Consider the following 15,468-nt stretch of genomic DNA (forward strand, 5'->3'; position numbering starts at 1 on the left):
CTTAGAAAAACAATTTTTGAATATTCATTAGAAGGTATTAATTATGTAGTTTTATGAAAATATAATTGTTTCAATTACCGACAATAAAATAGAACTAAAAGAAAACATGCGAACGAACAGAAAATCCATTAGAAAAGAATGTCTACGTACAAGGTACATACAAGCCGAACAAAGTAATACTACTTCTGAATTCTTTTTGAAACTTAATAGTAAGTCGGATATCGCGCACATTTTAAAACATCGCTAGAAGTTTTGCAAAAAATAGACAAGTTTAAAGGTTTCTGTAGAGTAACTAAATCTTAACTCTGACTTTTGTATGCTTCGGGTCGTTATTCTGTACAAAATAGTAGCCCCTTCGAAGACCCAATTCGTTCGCTTTTACTCTTACTACATTTTTTTTTTTTTTTTAAGATATTGAGGTATGAATATTTCCCCATTGAAAACTCTATAAATTCCATTATTCACCACGGTTTTACAAAATATGCATCAAGGTATCCTTTAAGAGTGCCGTGAACGTTTTTCGCCATAAAATCTTTCCCCGTGGTTGTAAACACGAAAAAACTTGCTCTCATCCGAAAAAATACATTTCTGCTAAAAACCCTTCGGGCCTTGTTTAAGAGCTTTTCCGCGAAAGTACTTACTTATTAACAAACGATATGAATGAGTTATCGTGTGCAACTTTTTTTTTTTAATTTTGTGAATTTTGTTAGTGTAGAAAGATTTCTTGGAAAGCATTTTGTTTTCTACAAATGCGAACGAGCCACTACAGCACATCCTATATTAAAATTATGAGCAACTCTCCATTTCCCTACTAACGATAGATACATATATATGTGTTACTACTACTCAAATGATGAAAAATTTACTAATAACTTTACTCAAAAAGGGTAGATTGTAGCACAGGGTTGAAGGGTAGATATCACACGTTCCCTTAATAACTAGCACTTTTATTGCTTCCAAATTCAGCTCAAAAATTTTTTAAATTAGTTTTAACCATGTCTAATAATTTTTACAAAATAGCTGTTTAAAAATAGTTTAAATTATTTAAAATAAACCGCAAGAATTTTCAACTACAATGCAATCTGCTAGGAGGCAGTTGTAACTCTTTAATATTGTAATTGTTGTTGTTGTAACGGGTACCTAACCCCGTTAGGATGGTAAGGATTAGATAAGTTCTCATGGACTTCATCCCACGGCAGGCTCAAGAAACGTGCTGTTTCGATGGAGTCCCCTGTCAAATGAGTAGAGTTAGTAGGGCATGCAAAGAGGTGGGTAGTGTCATTCGGACACCCATTACCGAACACTGGACATATACCTGATATGTCGGGGTCTATTCTAGGTAAGTAGAAGTTTAAACTGCTCCAGTATCCAGAATGAAGCTACGCAAGAGTCACCGTCATTTCTCTCGGCAACTGGAGTTATTCGTTTGCAATGGGTGGTGGTTAAACTTCAAGTACGCCATTCACTGAGAGGAAGTCGGTGAAGGAGTTGAATGCGGTCAGTGGTTGTCGGAATTCAGTTGCGTCCGAAGACTGGTCGGTGTATTATTTGATGTCGTCGACTTAACTGAGGGATCTATAAAACCACTTCAGCAGGAACTGCTTGGAGAGGAGTTCAGTATGCTCCTTAAGTGGGAGCAAACGGGCCTGCTGATGGGAGACATCAAGAGGCCAATGCATTTATCGTAGTCCGGAGTGGAGTGTTCTGACAAGTTTACAGCTTCCTCCCTTTCGTTTCACTGCATCCAGGCGACCATATCGGTGCGGCGTAGTTAAGGACCGGCCGGCCGTTCGCCATGTGCCAAAAACATTTCTTTTACCTTTCCATATGTGCTACCGGCTAGCGAACTTCGTTCAGTTTGTGAATATGGTTGCTGTGTATTTAGTGGGAGGAAATGTTAATTTCTGTGCAGCGATGAAGCAAGAAAAGTCGGAGAGATAGCTGTGTTCGTTTGAGCATATGCCATGGATTCCACTATATACTAGTAAAAACCAGCGGCAAAAAAGTTTTGAGTTAATATCGATAATACCGATTTTCAAAACTTCAACCAAAATGCAATTAAATTGTAAACCGTAATAGGGTTTTTTTTTTTCATTAACAAAATTTGACTATTGTTCAATATTGGCTTCGGGTCGGAATTTTTTTCTAGTCGCAAGGAAGAACATCAAATTGACGGGGATCTAATGGTGGTGGAATGGAAACGAGTTTACCACTTTGATAACACATGCTAACTTGGTTTCTGTCAGGTGACACGATACCACTGATAATTCACAAATTAAAATCGAAAATCGGGAGGAAACTTAACAACTTGAACGGATGGTGATGACTTTACATACAAACATTTTTACAATCGATTTCGATAACCTAATTTGATATTTGAACTTATGTAGCTCCGTATTCATTACATGTGTTATGTATGTAAGTGCTGTGCTCGTATATATGTACGTATGCTAAGTATGCTACTTAATTTAAGCTAATAAACTCTTAATTATGCTATATTTATTTCTATTTATGTACACGGCTGTTTGAATATATGTATTTCTGTAGCAATTACTTCCTAATACTATTTATTAACAATGTTGTTCTTGTTAAACAGAAACTTTAATTTGAAAACTTTTCAGGTGAATATTGTACTGTTGAGAATAATCATCGCTCATTCATCGTCAAAATATTGATTTATTTATGTAAATAGCGTATAAGTATGTAAGTATGTGTATCGTAGCGTTTGTACGATTATGCAAGTCGTCTCTTCCAATAAGCACGAGCACTTCAGTTAACTAAGTAAATACTAAGTGAGGCCGTTTAAAGGTTGGGAACTAATGGTGTAAAGGTAAGATGACGTTGCGGGTGGTCTTGCTCTAAGTTCAGTTAAGTACTGAGGTAAGGGGGATGTTCGAGCAAGCAAATAACTGCAGCAATATTGCCACAGTGTTGTTTTTCTGCAGATACTCTGCTGATACTTATATTGCAACATTTTTGCGTCGAATATGATGCCTTGCGATACTGCCGCAGTGATTGAGACTCGAGCATCCCCAAGTTCTCAATGAATGCAATTACTTGGTCATTACTTTCTAAACTATATAATCATTTCGTGTTTAACGATGATGCAACGAAATTATACAACGCAACAAAGCTGCGTCACACGTCGTCAGGCTAAATCGATTCGATTTTTTATTTTTTGGCTGCTAACGGTTCAGAAAATTGTAATACAATTAAATTGATAAAATACCTAATTATCGTAAATTAAATCAAATTAAAAGCTTATGGGTTGTGATCTACAATGGGCGTACCAAACTGAAGAGGGGTTTTTGTCGAATGAAAACCGTTTGAAAAAACTTTTTAGCCATATGTTTAATTTGATTAACGGTATATGGTTGTGGTTCAATAATTACTAACTAAGCATTCCTAGAATATGCTGATCATCTAACGTCTTTTTAAAAGTACTTAATTAACTCTTTGCTTGCGACATAACCTAGAAAACCGGAAGTCTTTTACTATACCCACAAATTATGTTTTATATCAAACTAATTTTTAACATGCAGTTTAAAAGAATAACTGATTATTATTTAGTCGCGGTAATTGTAATTGTTCAAAACATCACCTCATACATGCTTCAATTTAGTAACTGTTTATTTTTTTTTTTTTTTTTKTTYKTWTKTYKWKTTACCATTAGGTTCCGTGGTTCCGGGCTGTTTTAAAATATGTTTACTATTTATTGGCACAGTTCAGTTTTGAGATTCAACAACGTCAAAAGCTAAATTATGTTAATAATAATATATTAAAAAATATATATGTATATTACAAAAAAATTTATTAAAAAATTAAATAACTAATTTATTAAAACATAAAGAAATAACACTCAAATTAAATTAATAATGACGTTTATTTCAACAGAAGCCCTTAAGTTATGTATGCGCAAGGTCATCAAAAATTCGACAAATTATTGCAGAATTCTAGACAAACTGGCGCATGCGTTTCTAAAAACTAAAAATAAAATTACAAAATTTTGTTTGGGGGTAAAAAATAGCTTTATGCATAACTCATTGTAAAATGTTATGACTTGCATTACACTTATTTCGTAGCTTAACAGTAATATTCTTTTGTTGGAATAAAATAAAATGTGCTCGCAATAGTAAATATAGGTGTGCATGCATGGTATGTGTGAAGAAACATCACAGATGGCAGTACAGAGTTCGAATATATGGGGATGTATAAAATTACATAACTGGTAACAAAAGAAGGCACCGAAATAATATTTAATATAGACGTAACGAAAGAAAATAGTTGATGTCAATAAGGTTGCACATGCATTAATTGTGTGTGGCATGAAATGGGTAAACATTGAAAGCAATAAACTTTCTTCAAAGTTCATAAAAAGGTTTCAACAACAATAATATGATTCTTTCTTGTTTAACATATGAGTCAGTCGCGTAATTTCTTATTAGAGTGTGTGTTTTATGAGTTACGTAAACCTTAAAAATCTTTTTTTTTTGCACTTTYAACATAATTATTTAACTTTTGCTAGTTTATGCTTGTGAATGAATGTATATGCTTGTGTATTGCATGGTCGTCTATACAACTTAACTATTAACATACTTTAAGCTGCCAGCCAATTTTTATGCTACTTCTTATCGTACTATTCGTCAAATGTAAAACTATCAAATTTACACTTTAAAATGTATCGATTACTAAACTTTATATATATATATATATATATATATATGTTTCAATATACATCTATGCGGATATGACGTATATCGGTAACTTATCAGCTTAATTCTTATCGCATTAACATTATATATAGAACCGTAAGTTTTTAGCAATCTTTTACACTTGTTCTCATGCTCTGGCAATCACTTCAGCGCTAACGAAGTGATTTAATACCTTTCCTATAAGCAATTGGCCGTCAAACGCTCTTCCTCGCAATTTGTGTTGTTTTCAATTAGCAATGGCGTTGCGGTGTATTTGCATAGTTGTGCGAAGCGCTCCATGACACACGACGAGGAGAGGCGTGCCTCAGCATCGTGATCCCAGCACTCTTCCATGGTGTCACAGAAGATATTGAGGCCCTGCAACATTTTAGATAATAGAAATAATTCTGGAGCTTTATCAAACTTGCGTTGCTAGGACTTTACTTACAGCATGTGTACGCCATGTGTTCAGTAAGCGCGGTCTCAATTTTTTTGTGACTACAGTATCTTGTATCTCATCCAGAGTAGGACGCAGTCCAAGCTAAAGGGCAGTGCAAAAAAAGTGCGTTATTATTATGGCATATTTTCCCATTACAAAGCATATAATTTACCTCAGCTTCAAATGGCAACATGTAGTCGCCAACAGGTCCCACAGCGGTGCAGCGCGACACCATCTCCCACAATACCAAGCCGCACGCGTACACATCGATGCGCAGAAACGCATCACGATTGAAATTGATGGCGCCCTCCAGCACCTCAGGGGCCATGTAGCGGCGTGTGCCAACTTGACCATGAGTTTCGCCGCATGGTTTGCCTACAACAAGCACGAATTCCAAATAATAAAAATGAAAATATGGAGGTTAGCACTTGTGCAATTACCCGGTTGAAATACCATAGCCAAGCCAAAGTCTGCAATGCACGCCGTCAAGTCACCCTTCAGCAGCACATTTGTGGACTTGAAATCGCGATGCGCTATGGATGGCTTCAGTCCGTCCGTCTTGCCGGCGGGTATTTCCTCATGCAAATGCATCAAACCTTGCGACATGGACTCGGCGATTTTGCATAACTCCAGCCAAGTTAGTGTGTGTGATTTTAAGTAATTACAGAGTGAACCGTTCGGATGATACACGGAGATGAGCCAGTATTCCAATTGTACTTTTTCTGTGTGCTTCTCGCAACCAAGAAACTCTAATATATTTGGATGCCGCATGCGTGGTAGCTGTAACAAGTAGAATTATTCAAAATTGTAATTTATTTCATATGTTAGCATTTCACCAAATTATACCTTATAAATATCCACTTCGGTGTTCCAAGACTCCTTCTCCTGCATACGAAATATCTTAACGGCCACATCTTGACTATGCAGCTTACCCTGCCACACATCGCCGAAACGCCCACTAGCCTTCAGCTCCAATAAATGTATAGGCCGGTTGTTGAGCAATGGCGAAACATTCGTAGCTTCCGTTTCGTTCTGCGAAATGGAAATTGTTACGAGCAAAGTAAATAAATAAAAAAGCGCAATGGGCAAACTTCCGCCGAAGTTCAACTCACCGTGGGTATTTCGTTGAAATTGGTCGGTTTACGCTTGCGGTAGTAGCAAAATGCGAATGGTGCCAATAAAAGCGCCAAACAAACGAACACAATTGCACAAACTATTACGTAAATTACGTTCGTATTATCCGTTGTTTTTTCCTTCGGCACTATATAGAAAAAGAGAAGCATTCATATTATACATACGGTATGTAAGGAAATAATATATTTTGCATATATTCGAAACTCTCTTATTATTCAACAATCTCCGTAGCTAGTTCGAATCTATCGAAATCTTAAATTCTCAAAAATGCCTCAACTCGGTAATTATTTAAATGCACTCAACTCTGTTTTTACAGGGTTTCCTTTTACACGGAGTTCAAGTGAAATTTTAAGTTACACTGTTGGAAATTTTTTTTTTTGTAAAATCTAGTACGGTTTCAAAATCACTGTCTTGTAATTACGTTTGTTTTTACCATACATAATAGTAACGGAGAAATCCCCTTATTCGATAACTCTTACCTACACATTTTGTTCGCATGTTATTTACATTGCTGAAATGGATATCTCCAGTGATGATACCGACTTTAGTCCAGTTCGCAAGCAATTGCGGTTGTTATCAAGTAGCAACTAATAATTATGTAGTTATGAAAATATTTTTTCTTTACTTCTAATCTAATTTTTCCGTTCTTAATTCTGGATTAACATTTTTCTTTTGTTTTTTGTTTAATCTACCGATTTTTCACCTGTATGAATTATGTATTTTGAGTTTTAATGCTCAATAAAATGAATATACAATTTGTATGCATATCTGAAATTTTATAGTTTTCAAAATTTTTACACGGGTTTTCGAAGTAAATATATGTAGTTATTTATTTTATCTTACACAGTTTTTAGATGACATGGAACGTATCCCCCATTTTAATATAGAAAACGCCTTTTTTTACACGGTTTTCTGAGGAATGTATCTACCGTGTAAAAAGAGTTGGGTGTTTACACATTTACATATGTATAACCAATTCATGTCGCAGCAACAATTAAAAAGCAAACAAAATTTCGTTAGAATTTTTCTTGACGACAGCAGAACCCTACAGGTGAACAACTGCTCAAGTGGCCAAATGGAGAAGGGTGGTGTATACCTTTGAATGTACATACATACGTATGCGTTATATGTATGTATATGTGTATATATATACATAACTTGCTTAAGTAGAACCAAAAAAGCATACAAAAATGAAAGTTCTCCCCTAATTTTAGAAACAGCTCGTTCACACACTCATTCATAAGCGCATAAATACACACATATGTAAATGCACACGAACATACAAAACGTAAAAATGGTCACGAAACCCACGAACGTGCTCCAAGTGAAATGTGAACAAAAAAGGCCTTGCAACGAGGAAAACTAAAATACGGCATTCGCTCCTGCATCAAGCATTTTTAATATTTGTGAAAAAAAGCAATGAAGAAACAACAAAATAGGGAATGAAAAATGGGCAAAATAAAAACAACACTCAATGCAACAGCTATTAAACTGTGACAGCACATGCATGCCCCAAGTTGCAACTAACAGAGTAACAGAGCTCTGCCCAAACAACCGAGATGCAGGCAACTGGAAGCGAGTTTTGCTGCTGGATCCTTTGCTGTGCGGCCGTTTTGTTATACTTGGTCGTTTTTTTATTGCCGAGTTCGTTAACTCGGCATAGGACGCTGGTAGTTGGGGGTGTTGGGCTGCGCTACAACGACACCACATCAACGATGCGATGCGATGCCAATGCGCCACGACAATATTAGCTGCACCCGCAAACAAGCAGTTTCACACAGCATTCAGCAACCGAAAAGCAGAAGCAGGAACCTCAAACGATACAAAGTAGCAAAGCAAAACAAAGTAAAAATTGGGGTAAACACTGTGTGGCGCTCTGTCAGAGCAACTCACAACTCGCAATTCGCGCGTTCGAACAAGCACACGTGCCACGACTATTGTGGCTTCTGTTGTTGTTGTTTTTATCGCTGTAATTTTTTCTGTTACTTTTACCTCCCCAACTACTGACAGATTTAAACACTTCAGCGGATGAGCAACAGCATCAGAATCATAGCATTTGGCATACGTGTATTTACGGTTATACGGATGTGCATCTAAGTATGAATATATGTATGTATATATAGCAACAGAGGCAATCGTCACTTGAGCTAAAGTCAGCACACGCGGTGGAACAGTGTGACGAGCTGATTAGAGTTGCCCTTAAAGGTTTAATACTTTAAATTTTTAAGAAATATTAAGATCTACAGGAATATTTATCAAGCAGAATATTTCAAATTGTGCTAATAATAATACGTTGAACACAGCAGAATTGAAAACGTCTGCGCTATTTTAAACATTTATATCATTTCTAACGAATTTTAAAGAGTACAATACACAAACACCAAATATTTATCTTAAATTTTTGCAATCTGGGGATGTGTAAGTGCAATGGAACAATTCACTTACTAACACAAACTATAACGGTGTTGCTTGAATAAATTTAAATTTTCAAAAAAACGTTAACTACGGTTGCTTCAAAACTATAATACGCTTAAAAAATCAGATATAAACATGATTTTAATCGGGCAGTTTTCAAATAAGATTTTGTCAAACAAAAATCTAATTTCGATCGTTCAGTTTGTATGACTGTTATATGCTATAGAGGTCCGATATCGGTGGTTTCAACAAATGAGAAACTTCTTAGAATGAAAATGATATGTGGAAAATTTCCCTCAAAAACTGAGGGACTAATTTTTGATCGTTGATCAATTATAAAAATATCTGTTATAGGGTCTCAGAGATAGTTCATTGGGTAGTTGGTCTTGCCTATCATACCAATTGTGTAAGTAAAATAGCATTTCACTAATTTTAGCTAATTCTCTTTGTCGTGTTTTAAGCTCCCTCTACTTAATATAAACAATTTACGAATGGCGCTACAAAGTTTATGAAAGATTATTTTAAAATAAAGAATTGCAGATTTATCTTCGGTCAAGATTCGAGGTAACGAGCTAGTGAACTTGAAATCTAATTTTTTTTTTTTTTTTGCGTATCCTTAAAGCAATGCTAGTTTACCTTGAGTTGTGGCCTCGGTGGTGGTAGGGATCCATTTGTGCTCCATATTACACATGGAACCCTTGCAACAGCAAAAGTATAATTTATTTTGTCGCGGCTCCACGCTGGTAATACATTCCGTTTGATTGCATTCATGCATATCTGTGAAGCAACCCTTCATTTTAATTTTGGTTTCACCTACAACAAAAAAATGGATCATTGAAATACAAATAGGCATGAATTCGGGGATAAAACCCTTTTGGTTCATTCGTAACATATAACAGCTTAAAAATAAATAAATATACCTGTATCCCTATCCATGGTCCATAGCACATAACAACTGGATGTCTTCTCCGACTCCATCTTGCAGTGTTCCACTTTGATCGCGCAATCACCCTCTGTGGTACAATTCTTTTCATCAAAGTGCTCACAGTCAATTCTATGGTCATCAGGCAAAACGGCGGCCTGGGTCCAACCCGCAAAATCTACAAAACGAACACAACATAACAAATACATTTATTAAATCACAAAATATATCACTTTATACTATGCACATATATACGTATACATATGTACATACATATGTGCTATTACAGTATATGCAAATGCAGTGATTCTTTTAGTGAATTAAAAAATAATAGAATAATGTTAAAAATAGTAAAACCAACGGATCAAACGGTAGCCGAAAGAAGAAGTGCAAAAGACAAAATGGAAAGTAACAGGATAAGCCAAACCAACTTTAAAAGCGAAAAGTAGGACCGTAACTTTCATTCCAATCAAGTACTCGAATAACAACAAAACCAAACAAATATGCCTAACTGTTTATGTATGTATGTGGCTAATACATACTATATGTATGTAACTATGTGCAAAAGTTCTCAGTGGCAGTATTAACTACGGTATAAGTATGGTTGGCCTTTCATCTTCGGCATGGAAAGTTTGCATTTTTTGCCGCCAGCAAGTCTTCTACTTGGCGCTGCTGCACAATATTCACTTTGTAGGCATATCGTATGCCCCACCAGTCACTGGTATATGCATTTAGCAGCATGTTTTCATTCACAATTGACTATAACTTTCTTCGCAGAAAATAGTGTGCGGGTAATTTGAGCTGAGAAAGGAATACACTGTGAGCTATGTTAAGGATACAACTCCTGCTGAAGACTACGATATGATGACATAGCATATCAATGAGGCGTTCAGTAAGGAATGGGCGGTTTGTTTAAAATACGAACTGCAAACTGATATAAGGCATAAAAACAAAATAATAATATTTGAATAATTTATAGAGATATTACATATAACACCGACGTTGTTGTAAAATATTACTTTGTAAAAAGCATATAATTAAAACAAATTAAGGTATTACGTATTTAAGTGTTATTTGTTAATCGTTAGTTGTTTTATCGGTACAAAAGAAGAAGTTAGTATTTATAATCCTTAAAAAAAACGATACATAGGTAGAAATAAAAAGAGGCTTGCACCGTAACCTAAGATCTATTCTACCTTCCCTGTATTACAGGGACTACAACAGGCCCAGCACTCTAATAAATTTCTGCTGCATGCTATTGAAACAAAGTGATTCAAGTGGCTGAGGATTAGAATCAGCTACTCGGCAGTTTCCGACAATAAAAAAGACACACTAATTATAAAGATCGTTCTCACTATATTTTTTTGTCAGTAAAACGGAGTGCAAGGCATTACAACAAATAAATAATTTACCTATATAAATAGCATAATATAATACAATATAAATTTTACTTACTTGTCACCAAAATGGGGTAGAGTAAGAGCAGCATCATTGTGGTTTGCTGCCAAAATGGCAAGGAACACCATAAAGGTTTAATTTTGATCATTTTAAAATTTTGATATATTACTTAATCGCCAGATACTGTATCGTTCACTTGAATAATAAATCTGGCACATGGAAGGTAGTTGTCAAGATCTGTTAAAGACCACACTTTTATCACCGTATTATCGACAAATTATACGTGAAAATTCATTTTTAAAGTAATCCAAAAGCTATTTTGAATATACGAAGATAATGCATTATCACAGTATATAATTTTTAAATATTTTGAAGAGTATTAAAATACCGTGTAATTACGCCCCGTGATTGCGATGCAATTTTATCCTTTTTTGCTTTACACAATTCCAAACATTGTGTATACTTCGTTACTTCACAGCGTATTTTTATCTATTTACTGCTTCAACTATCGATGCTTGTTGCTTTTTGTTCGGTAATTTATAGTAATTTTAGTTTTATTTTGCAAAAGTAATTGATAAGCCTATTTTTTATCATTTATATGTAGGCTTTGCGGAAGTCCAGTTATCATTAAACATTTTCATAATAGTATAGTATCAGAATCACTTTTATACTCGCTCACAAATGACCTCTTTAAACTTGTGATATGTTCAAGCACATGAAGTTTTGTAGGTTTATCCTAAAAGATCAGTAGAATTATTTTATATGAAACTATTTACATTTTGTAAATCACATATGAATATCACTGTCTTCACTTAATTCGTATGAAATATGTTCTATTCAATCAAGTTTTTCCGTATTATATCGCTCAAACAAGATTTGTGCTGCATCTTTTCCCTGGAACGCAGTTATTTTGCTGTCATTTTGACTTTTCTTTCTGCATTTCATCTGTGCTCACTGAGAACACTTGCTGCATTCCCTTTGGCACCATGCGTGGGAGTGAAAAAGAGTCTTAAACAGCACGACTGATAGTCGCCGATAAAGTATGTCGCAAGCGGTAAAGTGGGATAGACAGTGTATTTTCTTTTTATTTTGATCCAAACATCAGAGTTACCTACATTACAAACAAAGTCCACGACCGAATTTTAACCTCTAGACTAAATTAATTATTTCGAACAAAAGCTTTACACGTTTTATTATTTAAATTAAATATAAAACACAGCAGATGCAAACGAATAAATTTACTATGGTTGTTAATATTAAATTGTAGATGGGCAGCTAAGATATGTCACAATATATTAAATTAAATGGTTTTTTCTGATAACTACTCTTAAAATAAAGTAATTTTAATACAAGAATTACAAAGTTTATCAATATTATAACATTTTAGAATCCGACAGAATACTTACCACACCAAAATTTTAGACCAGAGGTTCAAGTATATGTAGATAATTGACCTTTTATATACAACCTTGCGTTCACGCCAGAAATGGTGTGCGAAAAATATACTGTACTAGAGTTCCGCAATAGGCATTTGTTTTCCTTTTCGTACACGAACTTGCGGTGACGAAAAGATACTCAACGAAACGAAAACATTAACATCGTCATTTGTGGAACGTCAAAGCAGTGTCTGAAAGGTAAGAGTTTTAAATTCTGTTTTTCTTTTTTATATATGTGGAATATTATTTTGTATTAATTGGTTTTAAGTATTACTTGTGTAATTGTTGCATCGGAGGTTTATGTTTATAATTCTTAAAACAGCCGATAGATAGAACACAATGAAACGAAAACATTAACTTCGCCATTTGTGAAAACTTAAAGCTGTGCCTATATCCTGAGTTTTAAATTCCGTTTTTTTTTTTTGTATATAATATAATGGGTGATTTTTTTGAGGTTAGGATTTTCATGCATTAGTATTTGACAGATCACGTGGGATATCAGACATGGTGTCAAAGAGAAAGATGCTCAGTATGCTTTGACATTTCATCATGAATAGACTTACTAACGAGCAACGCTTGCAAATCATTGAATTTTATTACCAAAATCAGTGTTCGGTTCGAAATGTGTTTCGCGCTTTACGTCCGATTTATGGTCTACATAATCGACCAAGTGAGCAAACAATTAATGCGATTGTGACCAAGTTTCGCACTCAGTTTACTTTATTGGACATTAAACCAACCACACGAATGCGTACAGTGCGTACAGAAGAGAATATTGCGTCTGTTTCTGAGAGTGTGGCTGAAGACCGTGAAATGTCGATTCGTCGCCGTTCGCAGCAATTGGGTTTGTGTTATTCGACCACATGGAAGATTTTACGCAAAGATCTTGGTGTAAAACCGTATAAAATACAGCTCGTGCAAGAACTGAAGCCGAACGATCTGCCACAACGTCGAATTTTCAGTGAATGGGCCCTAGAAAAGTTGGCAGAAAATCCGCTTTTTTATCGACAAATTTTGTTCAGCGATGAGGCTCATTTCTGGTTGAATGGCTACGTAAATAAGGAAAATTGCCGCATTTGGGGTGAAGAGCAACCAGAAGCCGTTCAAGAACTGCCCATGCATCCCGAAAAATGCACTGTTTGGTGTGGTTTATACGCTGGTGGAATCATTGGACCGTATTTTTTCAAAGATGCCGTTGGACGCAACGTTACGGTGAATGGCGATCGCTATCGTTCGATGCTAACAAACTTTTTGTTGCCAAAAATGGAAGAACTGAACTTGGTTGACATGTGGTTTCAACAAGATGGCGCTACATGCCACACAGCTCGCGATTCTATGGCCATTTTGAGGGAAAACTTCGGAGAACAATTCATCTCAAGAAATGGACCCGTAAGTTGGCCACCAAGATCATGCGATTTAACGCCTTTAGACTATTTTTTGTGGGGCTACGTCAAGTCTAAAGTCTACAGAAATAAGCCAGCAACTATTCCAGCTTTGGAAGACAACATTTCCGAAGAAATTCGGGCTATTCCGGCCGAAATGCTCGAAAAAGTTGCCCAAAATTGGACTTTCCGAATGGACCACCTAAGACGCAGCCGCGGTCAACATTTAAATGAAATTATCTTCAAAAAGTAAATGTCATGAACCAATCTAACGTTTCAAATAAAGAACCGATGAGATTTTGCAAATTTTATGCGTTTTTTTTTTTAAAAAAGTTATCAAGCTCTTAAAAAATCACCCGTTATAATAATATAAATATCATATATAAAGGATTTTTCAACAGGAACTCTACAAAAGTAGCCAATAGGGACCACAAACGACGCCATATTTTTCCCGCACTTTTATTTTTCACTAAAGTTTGGCATTTCATCATGGAATGAGATACGATAAAACAACGAATCGAAATTTTTAAAATTTACTACCGAAATTCGGAGTCTGCGGCCTAAATTTTAAATCGCTGCTTTTAATTTATGGTCGTCCTAATAGTCCTGTTAGATCAACATGAGCGTATAGTGGATAAATTTGAGACCACATTCACAGTATAAAATATTCTCGAGGTGCCAGTGAGCAAAGAAGTGCCCGTAGTGTCGAGAATATTGCTGCCGTGTGCACCTCTGGGACGTAGATAAGGCGCATTTTACGAAAAAAATTGGCCTACATGGAACGTAATGGCTTAAATGTACTATCAAAGGAAAAAAAAAACCTGCAGCACTCTTATTGAAAACCCTGTTATATTTGTATTTTATTTATTAAACATTAAAAAAAGATACCAAATATTTTTAATTATATTTAAACATTATATTACAGTTGCAGCTGATATTATTAAGAGCCATATTAAAGTAAAACAATAACGAAATGACTGGACGCGGAAAAGGTGGTAAAGGTTTAGGAAAAGGAGGCGCAAAGCGCCATCGTAAGGTATGTAATTGTTGATGGGTTGAATGCTTCGATTTGTGGTGTAAGTTATAGAGGTGATTGTTGTGAAATTCGAAAATTGCGCTGACTACTGTATATATATTATAACTCAATACGCATTTCTTTGCTTCTGCAGGTGCTACGTGATAACATCCAGGGTATCACCAAACCGGCCATTCGCCGTTTGGCTCGTCGTGGTGGTGTAAAACGTATTTCTGGATTGATTTATGAAGAAACACGTGGTGTATTGAAGGTAAGAAAACCACTCAGGTTTGAATCGTATTTTAATTGCAAAAGTAAATTATTTCCAGGTGTTTTTGGAAAACGTAATTCGTGATGCTGTCACCTACACCGAACACGCCAAGCGTAAAACGGTCACCGCTATGGATGTTGTATACGCCTTGAAACGTCAAGGTCGCACCCTGTACGGTTTTGGCGGTTAAATATAAATGCATGTATTAAAATATGGTAATGGTTACCAATTCCCAATTCCCAACAATGAAATAATTACTACAAACTTTGAATTTAAATGTAAAATGTTCTCACTTATTTAAAAAAAAATGCACATTTATGGTGAAATACAATACTTACTATTCCATTTATTGAAAAGCAAAGAAA

General features: G+C 35.4%; 2 protein-coding genes across 2 annotated transcripts; one reads left to right on the forward strand and one right to left on the reverse strand.

Annotated features, from left to right (window-relative positions):
* Positions 1-3,864: 3,864 nt before the first annotated feature.
* LOC108974062 (activin receptor type-2B) lies at positions 3,865-11,924 on the reverse strand. The gene is made up of 9 exons (XM_018941677.1): positions 11,057-11,924; positions 9,600-9,779; positions 9,316-9,492; positions 6,243-6,391; positions 5,977-6,162; positions 5,571-5,910; positions 5,303-5,505; positions 5,140-5,232; positions 3,865-5,069 (listed from the first exon to the last, which is right to left on the reverse strand). Exons 1-9 carry the CDS (start codon positions 11,145-11,147, stop codon positions 4,890-4,892), a joined length of 1,599 nt encoding a protein of 532 aa, XP_018797222.1. The 5' UTR covers positions 11,148-11,924; the 3' UTR covers positions 3,865-4,889.
* Positions 11,925-12,525: 601 nt separating this feature from the next.
* LOC108974032 (histone H4) lies at positions 12,526-15,434 on the forward strand. The gene is made up of 4 exons (XM_018941605.1): positions 12,526-12,633; positions 14,743-14,853; positions 14,987-15,103; positions 15,162-15,434. Exons 2-4 carry the CDS (start codon positions 14,791-14,793, stop codon positions 15,291-15,293), a joined length of 312 nt encoding a protein of 103 aa, XP_018797150.1. The 5' UTR covers positions 12,526-12,633; positions 14,743-14,790; the 3' UTR covers positions 15,294-15,434.
* The last annotated feature ends 34 nt before the right edge of the window (positions 15,435-15,468 follow it).

This window comes from Bactrocera latifrons, unplaced genomic scaffold, assembly GCF_001853355.1.
Source record: "Bactrocera latifrons isolate USDA-ARS-PBARC rearing strain unplaced genomic scaffold, ASM185335v1 scaffold_52, whole genome shotgun sequence".
Taxonomy (NCBI): domain Eukaryota; kingdom Metazoa; phylum Arthropoda; class Insecta; order Diptera; family Tephritidae; genus Bactrocera; species Bactrocera latifrons.

Bases quoted from the DNA above. Each gene is read 5' to 3' on its own strand.
- LOC108974062 (XM_018941677.1), bottom strand. From the start codon at position 11,147: ATGATCAAAATTAAACCTTTATGGTGTTCCTTGCCATTTTGGCAGCAA. The intron at 6,392-9,315 runs GTAAACTAGCAT...TTTTCTATATAG, and splicing joins CACCGAGGCCACAACTCAAG to TGCCGAAGGAAAAAACAACG. The intron at 5,233-5,302 runs GTAAATTATATG...ACTGCCCTTTAG, and splicing joins TGTTGCCATTTGAAGCTGAG to CTTGGACTGCGTCCTACTCT.
- LOC108974032 (XM_018941605.1), top strand. From the start codon at position 14,791: ATGACTGGACGCGGAAAAGGTGGTAAAGGTTTAGGAAAAGGAGGCGCA. The intron at 14,854-14,986 runs GTATGTAATTGT...TTGCTTCTGCAG, and splicing joins GCGCAAAGCGCCATCGTAAG to GTGCTACGTGATAACATCCA. The intron at 15,104-15,161 runs GTAAGAAAACCA...AATTATTTCCAG, and splicing joins AAACACGTGGTGTATTGAAG to GTGTTTTTGGAAAACGTAAT.